General features: G+C 44.9%; 1 protein-coding gene across 4 annotated transcripts in view; it reads left to right on the plus strand.

The window, feature by feature from the left end:
- Ttc23 (tetratricopeptide repeat domain 23) overlaps positions 1 to 19,974 on the plus strand; it is a 47,270-nt gene that overhangs the window by 11,236 nt on the left and 16,060 nt on the right. For all 4 annotated transcript variants that reach the window (XM_042698595.1, XM_042698596.1, XM_042698598.1 and 1 more), the window contains exons 6-8: positions 5,367 to 5,544; positions 13,824 to 13,929; positions 17,707 to 17,834. In XM_042698595.1, coding sequence (XP_042554529.1) covers positions 5,367 to 5,544; positions 13,824 to 13,929; positions 17,707 to 17,834 — 412 coding nt within the window. The remainder of the gene's footprint in view (positions 1 to 5,366; positions 5,545 to 13,823; positions 13,930 to 17,706; positions 17,835 to 19,974) is intronic.

The raw sequence follows: 19,974 nt of genomic DNA on the forward strand, positions 1-19,974 counted from the left end.
CTCCCCATTCTGATTGTTCACCCTGACATCCCAGTGGGACATTCACATTTAAACTACATCACATTTCATCTGATTACTTTGCCCACTGAAATCTGCCCAAGCTGATCTCCTTTAGAAAGAAGCAAAGCTTAGGTTTTGTACATTACTGTAGTGACACTTTTCTCCAGCCAGGTCTTGGCAGTAGAAGGCCAGGGAAATTTCTCAGACAGCGCTGGTAGGATTTATGTCCTTTTTAGAAGGATAGCTTTTTGTGTACCCACTTTCACCTCCATCAGCTTCTCCTTTTATGGTGCCTATCAAGGCCGGCTGGTGCCTTTCCTCCTGTCCCTCAGACAAGGCTGCAGGGCTGACTCATACTCAGGGATGGGGGGAGGGGCGGTGCTTCCATCCCCGTGTTAGGCATCTTCCCTCCACATCCTCCCCTCCACCCCAGTGCTCCTGCACTGGCAGGATTTGCTACCTTTGGACCGTGGATTCAAATCATGAGTGCTGGTGTTACATTTTGTCTATACATCTTTAAATCTGTTAAAAGTTAACCTCAAAAACAGGCAGATGTCCCCCTCTCCCCCCCCCCCCCCCGCCCAGTGGCCATAGGTATATTCTGCTCTAGTTACTGATAGAGATCTCCAGGGACAGAGTTGCCTTAATACATATAGGCATACGCCATTGCACACGTACACCACACACACACACACACAGACCTTCCTGTATGTCATCATGGTGACAGGGTACTGGGAATTGCTGCTCCAGAGCACGTGACTTGTCCCCCTGCTTTCTCTGTGCCTTTGAAGTCTTCCACAACTTCTCCCAGTGAGTACTTGACTGGCACCGCTGTGCTAGACTAGCCCAGAACGAAGCAAACACCATTTCCCAGAGCATCAACAGACCACCTGGGGAACTTTTCTCACCACTGTGCCGTGGTACAGCCTTGTGGTCTTTGGAATCCAGAAGCCTGGGTTCGAGTCACTATTTCTTCAGACTCACCCAGTGGGACTTGGGGCGGGTTCCCTGCTTTCAGTCAGCTTCGCTGTCTTTCCCTGCTAATGTCCAAATAACAGGACCTCAGAGGACTTTTGGGAAGATTTAAAGAGACACCAGATAGAACCTCAGAACTACAGGAAGAGAAGGGAAAGAGAGGGAGAGAATGAGGAACGTGTGGAAAAAATGAGAGAGAGTTGGAGGGAGGGATGTGAAAAGGAAGAAAAGGAAAGGAGGGAGGGAGAAAAGGAAGGAAGGAGGGAGGAAGAAAGGGAAGGAAGGAAGAAAAGGAGGGAGGGAGAAAAGGAAGGAGGAAGGGAGGAAGAAAGGGAAGAAAGGAAAGAAGGAGGGAGAGGGGGAAGGTGGGAGGAGGGTGGAAGGGAGAAGCTGCCAGCTGTTGAACCCCCTCTGTGCAGGTTCTTGTCCAGTGCTTTGCCTCCTTCATCATTTTAGCCCCATTGTCCCTGTGAGGTGGAGAAACCCCTTCCCATTTTCAAATGAAAGAACTGAGGCTGGAAGAAGGGGCACACAGCAGGGAAGTACAGAGCAAAGCCTTATCTAGCAGTCTCTAGTGTCCGGGCGGCTGCCAACCACCACTGCAGAATGGAATTCTCACAATGCACTCCGCAGCAGAACCTTGCCTTGTATGTAGAGAAACGCACACATACATCTTTTCTCACGTTGACTCTGGAAAGCTCTAAAGCCTCCACGTGTCCTCTTTGGGGATGGGTTTCTCATCAGATTCCAATCCCCAGTGGCCTGCCTACAGACCCTGGTTCACCAGTGCACCACATTGTTGCCCAAATTCTAGCATGTTTAAAGAGGAAACACTCTGGTCCCATAGTAATACTAGAGGTAGACCTCAGGAATTCGTCTGAGATGAGATGTCCACATAGACTCCCTGCAATTGCTGTGGATACATTTTCATTCAATAGAACATGGCCATCACTGAAATGTGCACAGCTTTCAAATGACCAGACTGCCACATTCTGCCATTCAAATGCCCCTGTTTTTGCTTCTGTCTAGTGTGGGTCCTAAAGCTACTGGACATATTATTATGGGCACCCTAGAGAAGAAATCCTCAAAGAATCCTCCCCCTGCCCCACAGGTAGATAGAAACAGAAAGGAGAGAGTAGTACTCTCCCAAACGTTATATATGAGAAAATGGAAACAGACAGGATTACTGGAAATTGACTTGATGCTTTAAGTGAGCGGGAGATGGAGGTAAGACTGTAATTTAGTTATTTCTCAATGTAGTACTATCGGTCTCTCTATTCCTTTTTGATTAAATATATTGTGAAATGAAGGTAAATTGTGTTTTCTGTTTTGCCCTTTTATGCGAGCAGAGTGTTCTCAGTGAGTTCCTGAAGGCTCATTGTGGAGCATATTAGCTGGATAGCTTCCCTTTCTGGCTGAGTTAGTGTCCAGATCCTGTATTCACAGACAGTAGTGTGTATGTGGGGGGGGGGGGGCGTGTAGAGTGGGCTTCATTCTAAACAACAGCTTGGTGTACTCATCCAGCTTTTTAATAAGATACTAGAGGCATATGAAAAGATGTGGATACTGTTCCAGGCATGTTGTCACAGGTGTGTCATCCCAGCTACTTAAGAGCTGGAGAAGATTGTAGTTCAGAGTCAGTTCCCCCCCCACCCAAAAAAAGTGTGGCAAGACCCCATCTCAACAAACAAGTCAAGAGTGGCAGTGTGTGACGCAAGTCCTACTACATATGAGGAATAGGTGGAAGGAACATGGCCTAAGACTACCCCCCAGGGAGGAAAAAAAAAGCAAGGCCCGCTCTGAAAAATAACTGAAGCCAAAAAGATCTGAGTCTTTGGATCAAAGGGTAGAGGCCTTGAGTTCAAACCCCAGTAACACCCCCACCCACATATACAGATACTGCTGTGCAATTTCTCATGTACACATCACCAAACTAACTCACAAAACGGATTTCATACCAGTGGGAATCTGAAGTGGCACTCTCCCCAGTCCTGTTTGTTTCCCTCCCATTGTGGAAATTGTTACACTGATTCAGTGTTTGCAATTGAGTGTTTTTGTGCAATTGTACCTTTCCAATGGGTGCATGTCATTGTATTCTTTATTGCTATGTATCAGCCTGGACACTAGGTTTTGATTTTTGGCTTTCTTCCCAGACAGTTTCCCAAAAGAAATCATCCTAGTCTTTCTATTTGCTTTATTCCTCATCTGTGACTTTTGCAGGCAGCCTTGGAGACAAAGGATATATTCTTGCTCTTCTGGCGTTGCGTCATTTATGAGCATTAAAGGGAAAAATGATGAAGACTTTTTTTCCTTCGCTCAAATATTGGTGGTATTGTCTAAATTCACCAAGCTCAATTCAGTGGGAAAATGTCTAAAGTCATTTGGAAATTATGTGACTTTCCCTAGATTCTAAACAAGAGATCAACAACTTTTTTTCATAATTCAAGGACAGCTCAGGCAGAAAGTTAAGGAGGCCCCCATATCAACTAGAAGGCTGGCCAAGGGGGTACACATCAGTCAACCCAGCTACATGGGATGTATCAGTAGGAACTGCACTTCAGGATGGCCTGGGGTAAACCACAAGATCCTACCTGAAAAATAGCTATGGAGGAAACATAGGAGGGATTAAAATTGCATTTGATATTTTGTACAGGAAAGTTTTCCACACAGAAGTTTCTAATAGTCCTCACAAATATTACTGGAAATTTCTGTGATTTCTCACTACATCCAAGGTTAGCATCTCAAACATTCCTTGTGTTTTGCAAAACATTTTATATATTTATAAACCATCCCCTACCTAGCACTTGCTTTGTGTCAGATACTGTATTGGATGTTTTTGTGAATGCCTGTCTGTTTCCATTTTCTCATATATAACGTTTGGGAGAGTACTACTCTCTCCTTTCTGTTTCTATCTACCTGTGGGGCAGGGGGAGGATTCTTTGAGGATTTCTTCTCTAGGGTGCCACAAGAACATTTTCCCGCTGCTACCTTATTACGCTTAAATTAGTATATTTTTTTCTGACATAATAATAATATAGTTTCATAGAAACAAGGAAACTTAGAAAAGCATAAGCCAGGAAAGTTCAGATGCCAATCCACCTGCTTATTAGATGACTACTGCTAACATGTAAGAGATTTTTTTTTGACATGTCTGAGTGCAGGTGTCCGTGAAAATTAGTTATAAAATATCGACATGCATGAGATGACACACAAGATATCTTTATAACTCACCCTTTTACTAAAGAACAGGAAAAAGTAGATACATTGTTGGTTGATATAGGAAGAGCCACTGTGATGTATAACTTCACAGGAAATTGTGACAGGCGCTTTTCCATTATTGTAAAGAGCGCTAAGCTAGACATTCTCTTATGTTTCCAATTTCCCTGCCTGAGTATGTTATCAAGATAAATCCCTAGAAGCGACATGAGCAGAATTGTATGCGTGTATATGTATGATTTTGATTTTGAGAAGTTTATGCCCAAGATGATAGTTCCTCCAGCAGTTAGTTGATGAGAGTACTTCAACCTCCTTAATATTACTGGAAATTTCTGTGATTTCTCACTACATCCAAGGTTAGCATCTCAAACATTCCTTGTGTTTTGCAAAACATTTTATATATTTATAAACCATCCCCTACCTAGCACTTGCTTTGTGTCAGATACTGTATTGGATGTTTTTGTGAATGCCAACAAACTTGTTCTTTCTAATAGCCCCAGCAAAGCGGGCACTGTTAGCATCCTCGACATTTAGGTGAGATCACTATTGCTTGAGCGGTTGCTACATTGAGCAAGCGCAGAAGCCAGCACTGGAACCTTCCCGTGGTTCCCAAGTTCATCCTCCTGAGCAGTGCCCTGCTACCACCTAGAGGAAAGGCTTAGCTGTCAAGCCAATGAATCAGGGAGTCCCACCCTCACTACCAGGCTGCCTATATTTTCAGACCGTCCTATGTTAATGATTTTTAAATGATCCTTTTGCTAGAATTAGAGCTAATGAGATAGATTCTTGTTGTTGTTGTTGTTGTACCAGTCCTGGGACTTGAACGCAGAGCACAGGCACTGTCCCTGAGCTGCTTTTACTCAAGGCTAGTGCTCTACCACTTGAGCCACAACACCACTTTTTCTGAGTAGTTTATTGGAGATAAGAGTCTCATGGACTTTTCTGCCTAGGCTGGCTTTGAACTGTGATCCGTAGACCTCAGTCCCCTGAGTAGCTTGGATTGCAAGTATGAGCCACCAGTGCCCAGATGGTTTTAAGAAGGTTTTAAGAAGGGGGATGGGGGCAAGGGAGTGTGATGAAGAAGGGTTGCTCGGTGATGTACACTGGGTGTTCCTTGTACAACTCCTGTGTATGTTAATAAAAAATCATTTAAAAATCACTTGATTTTTTTTTAGGGTATATCAATGTCAGAAGAAATTAAAAGAAGCTTTGCCCCACTACAAAGAGGCTCTGGAATATACTGTGAGCAACAAAGGAGACAAGAGTATCGAGTGTGTACCCATACTGAGGGAACTGGCAGGCACCGAGCAGGCCCTGGGGTTCCACGACGAAGCCATCACACGTCTCTTACAGGTAAGGGGTGGCACATGGGACACTAGACCTGATGCTTTTCATCAGTGCAAGGGCGCAGAAGCACTGGAAGTGGCTATGTGGTTGGCTCCAGATTAGTACAATACTTGGCCTAGAATAGATGCTCAGTCAATAGCTAGGCAGTAAGTACAGGGCCTTCAGCCTTGGCTAGTGACTGTACATTCTGCAGAGCCTGAGGCTCCCTAAGAATGGCTTTGCTCATTATATATACATGGCTTAAGCAGTATTTCCCAGATGAGGTTTCTTTGTCCTGTACTATTTTCTGTAATTGTAAGATTTCTTGGTGAGTCATTCAAACATCTCCAGGGATAATAACTAATAGATAGATAGATAACTAATAGATACACTCTCTCTCTCTCTCTCTCTCTCTCTCTCTCTCTCTCAATCTCTCTCTCAGAGGAGAGAAGAGGACAAGAGAAGAGAAAGGAGGAGAGAGGAAAGGAGGGAGGGAGAGAGGAGAGGAGCAGAGAAGAGCAGAGAGGAGGAGAAATGGGTTCATGTGCGTTGGGGATTGACAAGCCTGGAGTCCAGGGATAGACTAGCCTAGCAATATCAGCGGTTTTGTGCCTTAGGTCATTGATGGACTAGGTGAGTGGACTTATTGGATGGAAAGTGGATGCCTTCACTTAGAGTCATAGCATTACCTACACACCTACACACACACACAGGCACACACACACACAGCATGAGTTATCTGGTATTGAACCAGACAACTGGGCACCAAAGTTGAGCAAGTTGACACATAAAATTAACCGTCACAATGAGTTTGATTGATGTCTTAGTATCATGTCATCCACTAAAAGCACTTTAATGTTTCCTTGAGAATTTAAAGGATCGATTAGCCCATTCCTGTTATTTCAAGATATGATGATATGTCACTAAGAATACACTTTTGCCATGTCGCTTTTAATTACTCCAATCGTTTATACTGCCACACACAGAGTGTTAGAGAGCCCTGTTGGCTCACTCTATCTGGATCATCTCTTGTAATCACTATTAACACTCTCTAACACATTATTTCCAGCTTATAGATAAGGAAGGCAAGAATTAGAAAGGTTGGGCGATATGCCCAGGAGGGCATAGCTAATAAACGACACAACCTGGATTCAAAACTAGTATTTCTTTAATTAAGATTCTTTAGTGTGATAGGTAGAGGATGGGGGTGGTTGTGGCAAGAGAAGAAGAGGGAGGGACCAGTCCAGGCTGTGGAGGAAAAGCAGAGTGACTCTGAGCAGTATGGATACTGGCTGAAGACATGAGATACATTGAAGAGAAATACTAGAGGCAGAATTGATTAACATGTGGAGATTGGCAAGGACCTGAGGGAAGGGACTCATAATTAGCAAGGAAAGTTGTTTTGTGGTTTTATATTATTGTCAGACTCACTAAGGGGTGTGTGTGTGTGTGTGTGTGTGTGTGTGTATGCCAGTTCTGAGACTTGAACTCAGGGCCTAAGCTCTGTCCCTGAGGTTTTTTTTGCCCAAGGCTAACACTCTACCTCTTGAGCCAAGCTCTACTTAAGGCTTTTGGAGATAAAAGTCTCATGAAGGATCACAATAGCTCAATAGCTATGTACAGATGACCCTATAAGATGATGTTAAGTGAAATAAACTCCAAGATATGGAAACAAGAAAAAAAAAAGTCTCATGAATTTTCCTGCCCTAGCTTGCTTTGGACCACAATCCTCAGATCTCAGCCCTCTGAGTAGATAAAATTACAAGCACAAAACACCAGTGTCTAGCTACACTAGTATTTTTAATTTTTTTTTGGTAGGTTGTGGGGCTTGAATTTGGCCTAGGTGCTGTCCCTGAGCTTTTGTGCTCATGGCTAGCACTCTACCACTTTGAGCCATAACACCACTTCCAGTTTTCTGGTGGTTAATAGGAGATCAGAGTCTGACGGACTTTCCTTCTTGGGCTGGCCTTGAACCAGGATCCTCAGGTCTCAGCCTCCTGAGAAGCTAGGATTAGAGGCATGAGCCACCGGGGCCCAGCTACACTATTTTTGCTTGTTGCTAATTGTTCTGATTCCACACCTTTCCACTGGGCACGTGCCTCTTAACTGCACGAGTAGTGCGTGGGTGAGCCACCTGCCCACAGCCTTGTAAAGCTTTTCAGTTAGTTTCATTCTGAAGGGTGGGAAATAACATCTCTGTATGAGTCTCATTTGTATTTCTATTTTTTTAATGGAGTTGAATTTCTTTTCACATGCTTAAGTCACTTTAATATTTTTGCTGAATTGTCTTTTGGGCATTATTCATATCAATGGCCAATTTTAAAACAGGACTTTGGTCTAGTTTTCCTTAACTGCTACACAGTTTTCTTTTTAAAATTCTTACACATACTGCCCTTTATCTGTGATGTACTTTGCAAATATTTTGCACTCCAGTTTCTATTTGTTATTTTTTTTTCATTTTTCTGAGTTTTAATTGAGACCACATATGCCATAAAATTTATTCTTTTAAAGGAGTAGTTAAGTAGTCTTATATTTGTTTTGTTTAAAACTTTTACAGCCATTACCTTTAACCACCTTTGCCAAAAAAAAAAAAAAAAAAATCAACTGACCAGGAATGTAAGGGCTCTCAGTTCCATTTTGTTGATCTGTACCTCAGCCCCTCTGTGAGTGTCCATTATCTCAACTATGGTTTTGAAATCAGTCACTATGAATCCTCTCACTTGGTTCTCTTTTTCAAGATCATTTTGATTATTCAGAATCCCTTACATTGTCATTCACATCAAGGATCAACTTGTCAATTTCTACCTCCTCCACCCACCCCCTACACCAAACAAACAAACAAACAGAAAACAGCTGAGATTTTGATAGGCATTGCATTGAATTTGTATTTCAAGTTGGGAGAAGTTGTAACAATTTCTACTCTTTCAATCCATGAACATGGGATACTTCGTTTATTTAAATCTTCTATTATTTCTGTCAACTATGTTTTTCAGCTTTTAGGTTTTAAGTTTTGCACTGGTTTGGTAAAAATCATTCTTAAGTATTTCTTCTTTTGATGCTATTATAAGTGGAAGTGTTTTCCTAACTTCCTTTTTCTGATATTTTTCATTGCTAGTATTTAGGAAACAAATGATTTTTTTTAATGTTCATTTCATACCCTGCAACCTTGCTGAGCTTGTTTATTAGTGCTATTTTTTGCAATGCAATTTTCTTAATGTGTTCAAATTTTCAATCTTCTATTGTGTTTGAATTTTGAGTCTGAATTAGAAGGATTTCCTTGTACTTTGGTTACAAAGGAATTCACTCATTTTTGTAGTTGTAAAATTTGACAAGAGCTCTTTTATTAAAATTTATTCATGAAGTTAATAAAGACTAGAGAGTATTTGAAACAAATAGTTGCAGACCATTATTAAGGAGATGGATTAACAAAGTGAAAAACAACATTGGATTAGAAGTCAGCCCTTCATTTGATTCCAGGCAAGTCATTTAGTGCCCCCTCCAAAAAAAAAGAAAAGAAAAAAAATTACACTCTATGCACTTATCAGAACTTCTCAAAGTTTCAAAATGGTAAGTGCTTTGTGAACTACAAAGCCTGCTGCCAGTGTAAACTGCTTTTGTTAACAGTGGTGATTAAACATTTATCAATGCTTCCCCCTTATGATTATCTTTTTGAGGAGATTGACTCACCTAGGATGCAGAGAGGTACAGAGCGCCACAGCTCTCCAAAGGAGCCCATGTCTAAAAGCCATTTATTTAGCACACACACAAAGGTTTTGTTGTGCTCCCAGTTCTTTCTCATTCTTCATTCCTTTAGAGTGAGAGAAACCCCCAGAGAGAAAAAGACCTTTCATTTCCCGTAACATGTAAAAAGTTCCACAGTACTTCAGAAGCTAACCCATTAAAATGGAGAAAAGGAAACCAAGTCCCGCAGGGCCACCGCAGGAGGAAGGCCGCTGGCCCAGGATGTAATGAAAGAGCCATCATCAGCCCAGCCAACCAGCCATCCATTCCTCTGCAGCAGGGGACCGCAAGGACGCTCGGCAAATGGCATTGTTCCTGCAACTTCTCCGTGGCAGACTTTGGCAATAAGGCCTTATTCTCCCATCCAAAAGAAAAAAAAAAATCACAAGATCTCATTTGTGTGAGTGAGGCTGTGTTTAGGGTGTGTGTTTCTAAGGGGTATAAATTAACTCAGAACTAGCTTGGATTGCTGTTCTAGCATCCAGACACCTAAAGTGAATGTCTCTCTTTAAAAATTTTTTAAGGCAGCTCTGTCTCTCAGTAGTGCCCTCACTTAGGAAATTTTCATTTGCAAAGTGTCACAGAATCATTCAATTGATCAGTTTCTCTGCCTAGGACTTTAGGGTCAGCAAAACTAAATTTGGGTCCCAGTCCTGGGCACGTTGCTGGCCTCAGTCAGCACATGCTTGGTGCTCACTTGTGGCTCTTGGCAAATAGTAGTGCTTCTGACTGGCAGTGCATTTTCTACAACATGTAATTCCTCTCCGTGAACAACTAGACTTATGCTATTTTAATTGTAAAAAAACAAACAAACAAACAAAACCAGCCCCTTTTGTTTAAAATTTAAAAAGCTGCAACTATGATTTTATTCATTATACAGTTTTTCTAAGAAGGACATAAATCTAGGTGTCACAGATAAAGATGACTTTTTAAAAATACCAACTACTTTTTATAAAAATGATTTTTCCTAAAAAAAGAAAATCAGGCCCGGCACCAGTGGCTCATACCTGTAATTCTGGCTTTTCAGTAGACTAAGATCTGAGGATCATGGTTGGAAGCAGGAAAGTCTATGAACTCTCATTTCCAATAAACCACCAAAAACAACAACAATTAACAACAAAACCTGGAAGCAGAATTGTGACTTACATGGTAGAATGCTAGCCCTTAGACACACACACCATCAAGACTTAAAAAAAAAAAAAACAGAGGGAAATGAGCCACAAGTCACCTAGTCCTCACTGTACAGAGGAAGTTAGAGCAGAAGACAGGATGAAGAGGAGAAAGAAGCTGATCAGTGAGCGTGAGAATGAAAGACTGTTCTTCAACACCAAACATGAGGGAAATCTAGAAAGAGTCCTTTTAAAGCTAGACAGAAAAGAAAATGCTAGTAAGTTGCTCTAGAGACAAGAACAAACACTGTACAGGAGAGGAGAGGAAAGGAATACCTAATAACCATGTAGAACAATCCTCAACCTCCATCATTATTAAAGAAATGCAACATAACTGTGCATCCATTGTGCTGGAGGCCAGAGCAGGTCATGCAAAATAGAGCTGAGAAGGAGATAGGGCCTGTGTTTGTGTGTGTGTGTGTGTGTGTGTGTGTGTGTGCTGTGTGTGTGTGTGTGTGTGTGTGATAGAGACAGAGACAGAGACAGAGAGAAACAGATAAAGAGTGATAAACAGACACAAAGATAGAGACGGGGAAAGGGTGATGGAGACAAAGGATAGAGATAACAGAAAGAGTCTCACATAACCAGAGACAGAGACTGAACTGCTCATCCCAATTAGCTCTAAGGAATCAGACCAGGAACAGCGGACAAGAGGGTAAAACATACAATTCCAGTGTTTCTTCTTTCCCATCAAAAGATAATTTTTTTAAAGTGTATGCATTTAAAAATCCAGCCCAGCTTTAAGAAAACTCATACGTGCCGTGACAAGAGGAAAAAAGAAATAGAAGTCCCTGACGCATGTGTTTTGATGGTAGGCCTTATAAAGAACAAGGCTTTCTCTGCCCAGCTAGAATTGACATCTGGAGAAGTTGTCACCGCGGACTTTGCTCTATTAAAAGAAACGAAGCCCCATCCAGGACCACGGTGCCCTCTGCCCGAAGTGACTTCCCAGTCATCTAATCCCTCAGGGATTCCCAGCTCTACCTCTCTCCTAGCCAAGGCCCTCAGCTGCCCCCGCCCCCGGGAAAGCACTTCCTACTGGGCAGATGGAGAGAAAAGGAAGTGCCCACGTTGGACTGTAACAGGATCCTGTCTTGCATAAGAGTTATCAGCCCAAAGCTGGTGATGGTGGCATGGCCAGGAGGGAACACTCTGCAGCTCATCAAGTCAGTTGTAAAACAAACCCAGCAAGCTCACGCGTCACATGACACATGGGCTGGAGCTTCTGTTGGCTGAAGGCAGGAACTTGAACCCAGACTCCATCTACTTGAACTTAAACTTGAACTCTACCCGCTTGCTCCCCCCACCTCCCCACCCCACACTTCTCCTCTCTCCCTCTGCGGGGTCGCTCTGAAGCTCTCAGAAATTATTTGGTATCCATTGCTCTCAACTCTCCTCCGAGTCAGTCTACCCCATGGGCAGAAAGTTTGGGGTTTTTGTTTTTATGCCAGTCCTAGGGCTTGAACTCAAGGCCTGGGTGTTATCCTTTAGCTTTTTCATTCAAGGCTGGCTCTCTACCACTTGAGCCACTTCCAGCTTTTTGGTGTTCAACTAGAGATAGGAGTATCCTGCCTTCAAAACATAATCCCCAGATGTCAACCTTCTGAGGAGCTAGGATTACAAGTGTGAGCACCAGCATCCACCAGAATAGTGGACATATGTATGTGTGTGTGTATATATATATATGTATATATATACATATATATGTATATATGTACACATACACACATATAGAGGAAAAGAGAGAGAGAGAGACAGTGCTCATTCATTGTCTGAGTGATCCACATATATTCTTTTCTGCTGATGGGTACTTAGAAGGTTTCCCATTCTTACCATTCTCAAATAACACTTTGATGGAGTTTCTTGTTTGTGTGTGTGTGTGTGTGTGTGTGAATTCCTAGTGTTAGGACAGTATCTGGCATGTAGAAAACACTTAAAATGAAAACATTGAATCAAATAGGAATGAATGAACAAGCTGAATGGAATGGAATTTTACTGACTAAATGAGATGCTAATTCGGCACATTTCAGACATGTCCTCCCCACCCTGCCCTCCGACAAACAATTTTTAAAAGTTACATGGACATCAAATAATAAACCAGATCAGGCATCGAATTTCTGAAGTGAATAATGAATAATAAATGTTTGCTTATACAATATTAGCATCTCACACAGGAAAATGCTGAGGTTACGGAAATTCTGTGATAAATTCGGATTTGCCTCAAGCCTCTGGGACACACTTCCTTCGTATCACGAGCATTTCTGGTTATTGGAAAACCTTGCTTTCTGTCTCGAAGGCAGAAACAAAGCAACTTACATATTCTCAAAGTGAAAAGTATTCACTTGAAAATAATTTTGGTAGACACGTACCTATTGACTTTCTTAGAATTCTAAAATTGTGTAGAAACAATCGAATATAAAATCAGGAAAAGAGAGGGGGGAGGTTGATGGCACTGAGGGTGGAACTCAGGGCCCCCCCCCTTCCCAGCCAGGAGCTCTGCCGCTTGAGCCAGGCCTCCAGTTCCTTTTCCTGTGGGTTATTTTCTAGGTAGGAACTCTCTCCATGCCCTGGCCAGCTTGGGTTGTGATTCTCCCATCTGAGCTTCCTCCATTGCTAGGGATGACAGGCATGCGCCACTATGGCCAGCCACTGAGTGAGATGAACTCTCTAAAACTTCAGCTGACCGCAAAGCTTTCAATAACTGATATGTTTTTCATGCTAAGACAGCTCCGTTGGCCAGGCAAATGGGTCTGTAGGTGTGAGGTATGGTTGCCTGCACCTGTGTGTAGGACCTTTCTGTGCCAATAGGCAGTGTTAGGTTGCCCATTTTCTCTGTACAATATTGTCCCATTTTTGTGTATGTGCCAGCAATGGGACTTGAACCCAGAGCCTTTTGGTCTCACTTGGCTTCTTCCACTTATGGCTGGTGCTCTGCCACTTGAGCCACACCTCCATTTCCAGCTTTTGGGGGTGGTTAAGTGGTACTAAGTCTTGTATTTATCTACCCAGGCTGGTGTCAAACTGTGAGCCTTAGATCTCAGCTTCCCAAGTGGCTGGGATTACAGGAATGAGCCACTGTGCCTCGCTACTACTTTTTTACTTCTTGAAGCATCAAGGTCCTCAGGTTGACTCAGATGATCCTGACCTTAGACGTTGTCCTTAGCGGTAGGTCCGGCCACCAGCAAGCCAGGTGGGTTGAGCGTCCAAGCATTCTCTCATCACTCAATGCTTTTAAGATCCACTCATCCACCAGAGCCCGCTGTGCTTCCCCCGTCGATCAATTCTTCCATTTCCGGACAGTTCCTTGGCTCTCTGCAGATCACTGAGAGGACGATGGGTTCCTGGCAGCGGCTGCCAAGCATGTAAACAAATAGTTTCTTCTTTCTGCGGCGACAGGCGCATGTCATCGTCCAGAGTAAAACACCTTCCCAAGAGCAAGCCTCAGAATCTGCACACTTCGTGGCCCGGGCTGCTGTCGCTTCTGGGAAGCCTGAGTACCATGGTAAGAACCCAGTCTTTTCCCCCTCCCGGGTGGGGGACGGTGAACGGGCTGGGTCAGGCCCTTTGAGGCCTCCTTTGCTCCTTCCAGCGGAGGCTGTGCTGCCCTGCTACCTCCCAGAGTCCTTTGCGTTCCACCCTCTGACTCCTCTTCAGTTCCACAGGCCATCCAGCGCCTGCCAACCCCAGCTGGCTCCCAGGCTGAGCTCCACTTTCAAAGGCAACTATTTTTAAAGATTGTCGTAGAGCGATGGACGGCCCTGACTCCAGCTTGCTCTCTTTCTCAGGGCAGAGATTTTTCTTTTTTCTTTACGAGGGTGAACTGCCATGGCTCCAGGGTTCCCAAAGAAAGTTGCCACTCCTGACTCATAGGTTGTTTTTGTTGGTGGTGGTGGTGATGGTGTTGGTGGTCACCGGGATTGAACTCAGGGCCTGGGCGTTCTTTTGCTCAAGGCTAGCACAGCGCCGCTTCTGTTTTTCTGGTGGTTCATTGGAAACAAGAATCTCATGGACTTTCCTGCCTAGGCTGGCTTTGAACCACCGTCCTCAGATCGCAGCCTCCTGAATAGCTGGGAGGACAGGGGTGAGCCATCAGCACCCGGTGGATTCTTCTCCTCACCCCTGAGTACTAGGAAAAACTTTGGGAGTTCTGTGTTCCATCACCCCAGGGTCAGAATATTCCACGAGCCTCTGCTGTCAGGAAACACACATGCCAGTAACGTGGTTGGGAGGGTTGTAAAATTCAGAAGCCATGGGCAGCTCACAAAGAAGACCAAGGGTGTACGCTAAGATGGCCAATAAAATAGTTCTTTTCACAGTAAAAGCAGTAAATCAGTGTACCAGTAATCAGTGTCTGGAAGTGGTTCAAGAAGCAGGAGTCAGGCTAGCACGTTGAGCCCCAGTATCTGCCCCAGCTCCTACCTCTGAGAGGCTGGGCAGAGCCTTGAGAGAGGAATGGCTTCCCTCTGGAAGTGGGGGCGGCGGGGGGGTTACTACCCTCCCCTACCTCTCTGTGCTGAGCCCAAGGATGCTGGGATTTGCTTTTGGAGCAGGAGGACTTTCATGAAAACAGCACAGGTGGGCAAGGTCCTAATGCACACAGAGCACTGCTGGGCCGAAGCGGGCGCTGAGGCTCAGAGCTGGGGTGTACCCCAGTGTCCTGGGCCGCCCCTGCATTCTTCCTGCAGGCAAAACTGCCCTAGAAGTCTCCGGATCCCAGGAGGCCCGTGAGCGCTCCAGCTTCCCCACTCAGACTCCTGGAATGTCACTAACCTGAGCCTGGCCAGACGCCCAGAGCAGCACAAACTTGGTATTCGCAGCTCTCCTGACCCTGCAAAGTGTCCAGGGCCTTGGCTTTGTGTTTATAATGCTTGTCCTAAAGGATATTAAGATGAAACGGTCTGTGTAAGGCTCTGGGGCAGCAGAGCCTTGCTGAGTGCAGGTGGCCTTGTTTGGAAGTGGCCCCACGGGCAGCCAGGTCTCCAGCAGGCTGGGGAATTCTGCCCTGTCCAGGGAGAGCAGGTAGAGCTGGAGGGTAGGGGGGCAGGGGTCCCTGACCAACTTCATTCCCGGCCCCTGCCACGTAAGTCTCAGTGCTCAGATCTATGGCTCTCCCCAGTGCCCACCCCACATGTTATGGATCAGTGTGAAAAGTGGAGGTATGGAAAGCTAGGCATCTCCTTCTGTCTTCCACAATCCTGTCTCAGCTCTTCCTCTGTGACCTGTCTTCTCAGCGGGCCCTGTGTGGGCCACACCCTCGCCCTAACCCCTCATCCCCCTCACCAGGGCTCCTTGGTACCTGGGTGTCCTGGCACAGGTACCCAATCCTGCAGGCTCCTGGCAGGCAACATGGTACCTGGTGGGGGGTGGCGACCATAGTTGGTGTCCCTCACCTTCCCACCTGGACGTCTACCTCGCTGCCTTCCTCCCCTTCCCCTCTGAGGCTGTGTGGAGGGGGCGGGGAGTGAATGCCAGGGCCAGGATTCCAGACTCCATTTTCAGTTTCCTAAGGCCTTCAAGCCTTTGCCGTTATTAGTATAAAGACGATCTTCTGTTACAAAAAGATCATTGTCACCTGGCAGCTGAGGCCTCTCTCTTAATGAAAGCTGTCCCTGGCCTGTTCTGCCCACTGCCTCAGGAAAGTGAGCAGAGTTCATTTTAATGAAAAGTCTTCAGACCCCCTGTGGGTGGTCCTGCGCCCTTCATTCCTCTATGCTTTGTAGGAAGCTTTGTTTTCTTTAGCATGGGCATCTCCGTGCAAAGTCTATCTGGGAAGGACGTGGCTTCCAGTAGATCCCAGACACAGCCGTCTGCAGAGACAGTGAACTTCCCCGACCCACGGAGCCACCCATTCTCCCCACCCCCACTGGAACTCAAAAGCAACCTGAACGCCCTGTTGGGAAGATACATGGTCTTGGAACACCTCTGCCCCCAGGGTTCAGATTTACAAGCTAAGTCATGTTCCTATGTTTTAGAAAATGACTTCATCTTTTGCCCGGGCCTCTGGGGCGTCAGGTTGCAGAGGATTCTAGAAGTGCTTTTTAAAGCTAGGGATGGCTGTGTACAAGAACACCAAAACTGCTGGCTCTTTGTGACCGCCACACCCAGCTACAGGATGCAGAGACATGATGGGAGGTGGCGTCCTGTCCTGGAGGGTTATGGCTTCCTGTTCTTCCGGAAATGCTGATTCCGAGACGGACCTCAGGTCCCCTCCTCCCCCAGGAGAGTAAACATCCCTACTGAGCTGGGTGCAGATGGCTCATGCTTATAATCCTAGCTACTCAGGAGATCTGAGAATCATGGTTTGAAGCCAGCTTAGGCAGGAAAATCCATGAGCAAACCAGAAGTGGTGCTGTGGTTAAGATGATAGAGTGATAGCCCAGCCCTGAGTTCAAGCCCCACAACTGACAAAACACACCTGTTTATTGGAAAATGACTCCTTGCTATGTTAACAAGGCTTAAAGATTACCTGTGTGGATTGTCAGAGTTAACTTGAGGGCTAGGTTGGGAGAAATAAGTAGGGGTCTTTCCATAAAGAAGCTGTTCTGGATTCTAGATAAAATAAAAAAATTGATTTTGAATTTATAGGCAGGGAAATGACCAGGTTGGGTGCTGGGAGTGGAGGTATAGCTCAGATAGTAGAGCACCAGACTTGAACAATAAAAGCTAACAGATAGCACCCAGGTCCTGAGTTCAAGCCATAATGCTGCCACACATAGAAAAAAGGGTTCCTAGTGTTCCAATGTCAGTGAGGAGGGATGGAGGTTATAGGAAGAATTAGGATGGATCATTATAAAAAGTTTGGTGAGTACTTTTCCTTCCCTCCTTCCTTCCTTCCTTCCTTCCTTCTTCCCTTCTTTCCTCCCTCTCCCTCTCCCTCTCCCTCTTCCTCCTCTCTCTCTCTTTCTTTTTTTGTGGGTCAAGGGGCTTGAACTCAGAGCCTGGGCACTATCCCTGAGCTCTTTGGCTCAAAGCTAATGCTCTAACACTGAGCCACTTCCTACTTTTTCCTTTTTGCATTGACTTTGCTTTCTACATCAGCAGGAAAGCTACAGTGGCTGAAAGTTAAAAGAAGTAGTTTGCTGTATCCTTCTGAGACCTAAATCTTTTCTGATAAAACAGGTGGATTAATGGACGAAGGGCAGTCTCTTTAACTGTTTTCCTCTTGTGCAGTACTTATTATTTTCAAATGGTTTATCGCTGCTAAGAAGCCTATTTATTCCATTTCCCTTTCAAGTCTGTGAGCAGTTTTCAAAATCGTTGTTTTGATGCTTTTCTGCAGAGGTGGCTGAGAAGTATTTTCAAGAGAGTATGGGTCATCTTAAGGACTGCGAAGGGAAAGGGAGAGCCAAGTTCCTTTCCATTCAAGATGAATTTTGCCATTTTCTACAAAGTATTGGACAAGAAGAGGTAAATGATTTCCATCACAACTGCCTGGTTTATTCACAAGTTAGCCCAGCAGATACCCGAAGGGCTACCTCTTCACGCTGCAAGCATCCATTATGCACACTCTATCCACAGGACATGTCTTGGCCTCTAGGGACACAGATAAATCATTCCTAGGTGCCCTAGATAAGAATATAGATGTTGTATCTGGAAACCTCGAGAAACTAGTGGACCGAAGCTTGTTTCTCTAAGCCTGAGGTTTGGGCTGGAATAAGAGGGTGGCAGTGAGTTTTCTCATTCTCTCGGCTCCTTTTGAGTAATCAGTGGAATTTGCATAGCTAATGAAAGCGACACAGTAGAGCCCACTCACTGTCTTTCAGTGATCTAGACAGGCCTGCCTGACATGGCAGGGTTCGTGGTCATTGGCAATTAAACCCTTGGGAACTTGTTCCCAACAAAGTCCATTGGCTGCCGGCATGCCTCAAAGTGTAGTTCAACTCTTTCAGTCTAGTAGGGCAAATCTTGGACGCGAACAAGGGTTTGCCTTTGCTGTCTGCCGACCTCCTCCCCAGAGCTCGTTCCTCACCCTTTACCCCCTCACTCCTGTTAGTGTACAGGCTTTTAGTGTATCTGTGGTCCTCAGGCCGAAGAAGAACCACAGTCACAATAGGAGAGAGGGGCCTTGTAGAGGTCTTTTGTTCCCAGCCCAAGTCCAATGTCTGGAAGTCTTGTGAGGACTCAGGTCAGAAGAGGCTCCTCAGTCATTTTTTCCCCCTCTAAAGTTTATCTAGAATCCATCTCCCCTCCCATCAGACATCCTCTCTCACTTGGGCTACTTTAGGAGTTCCTGTCTCTTAGTGGCTTTTTCCATGGTTGACCTTGCCTAATCATAAAGCACATCTGCCCACCTGTGCAGGAGGCAGAGGTGGATGGGAGGGCTGCAGCTCCAGGCCAGCTGGGATCAAAACAAGTTAGTGAGACCCTATCTCAAAGAACAAGCCCTTCCTTCCTTCCTTCCTTCCTTCCTTCTTTCCTTTCTTTTCTTTCTCTCTCTCTGTCTTTCTTTTCTTTCTTTCTCTCTCTTTCTTTCTCTCTCTCTTTCTTTCTTTCTCTCTCTCTTTCTCTCTTTCTCTTTTTTTCTTACTAAACACTGCAGCTTAAGCTTCTGAGGGAGTGTAAGGCCTAAAGAAAATAGTACTTGTGCTTTTGATGCAGCTACTCATTAATACAGTTATTTGTCTCCGGATTCCTGGCTGCTGTTTCCCAGGCCTCATTTTCTCTGATCCACCCTGCCTCTGTCCTCTCCCCCACCCCCCCATATGCAGCTCCTGCCCCTAAGTCCTGCTAGCAAAGCCCATCCCGGCACTCCCTGTCTGTGGGCCACCCTTAGGGTTGTGCTGTCTGGCTTTATTTGGCTGTTGGAAATCAGCCTTCACATTATGCAACTTGAATTGAGCTTTTATGTGGAAAACTCTGGAAGGATTTCAGAACATGTAGGAAATGGACATGCTTTAACAGGGCTCCCCCAGGGTCTCCCAGTGACTGAAGAAATCAATACTGCAGGAAATACTGTTTTCTGACCAACTCATATTGAAATTCCAAGTTGGTATAAATAAGCTGGTTAAAAACCAAACAAAATGTCACATCATGTCAGAATGTTTACTTTTGGTTTCCTACACTACTTTCTGTGAGAAGAGAAAACCCTGGAGCATAGAAGGTTGTTTCTGTTTCTGTTTATTCTTTACTATGTAAGAACATCAGCCTGCACAGAGAGAGAAAGACAGCAGTGTGGACCTGCAAGGTGTTACGATGACTGGGTAAACAGACCCTCACCGCACAGTGACCCGCGCTGTCTACCTCTCCTCCCGCACCCTGCCCCTGTTTCCTCCTCTATCCCGAGAGGATTAAAACTGTGCTCATCTAAAGACTAAGAATTGAATGTGATTACACACATCCAGTAGAACCTATCTGATACATGAACTTCACATATACTTGTTAGCTTCCCCCCTCCCCGCCACCCCCGGGCACTGAGGTTTGAACAGCAGACCTCATGCTCACTAGGCAGGTGTTCTACCATTTTGAGCGGTGTCCCATTCCTGTTTTTGTGGTGGTTTTTGCTTTACTTGTTTTTCAGGTAAAGTTGTTGGGCTGTTGTTATTGTTGC

The sequence above is a fragment of the Dipodomys spectabilis genome, unplaced genomic scaffold (assembly GCF_019054845.1).
Source record: "Dipodomys spectabilis isolate Male_0828 unplaced genomic scaffold, ASM1905484v1 ptg000233l, whole genome shotgun sequence".
NCBI lineage: Eukaryota > Metazoa > Chordata > Mammalia > Rodentia > Heteromyidae > Dipodomys > Dipodomys spectabilis.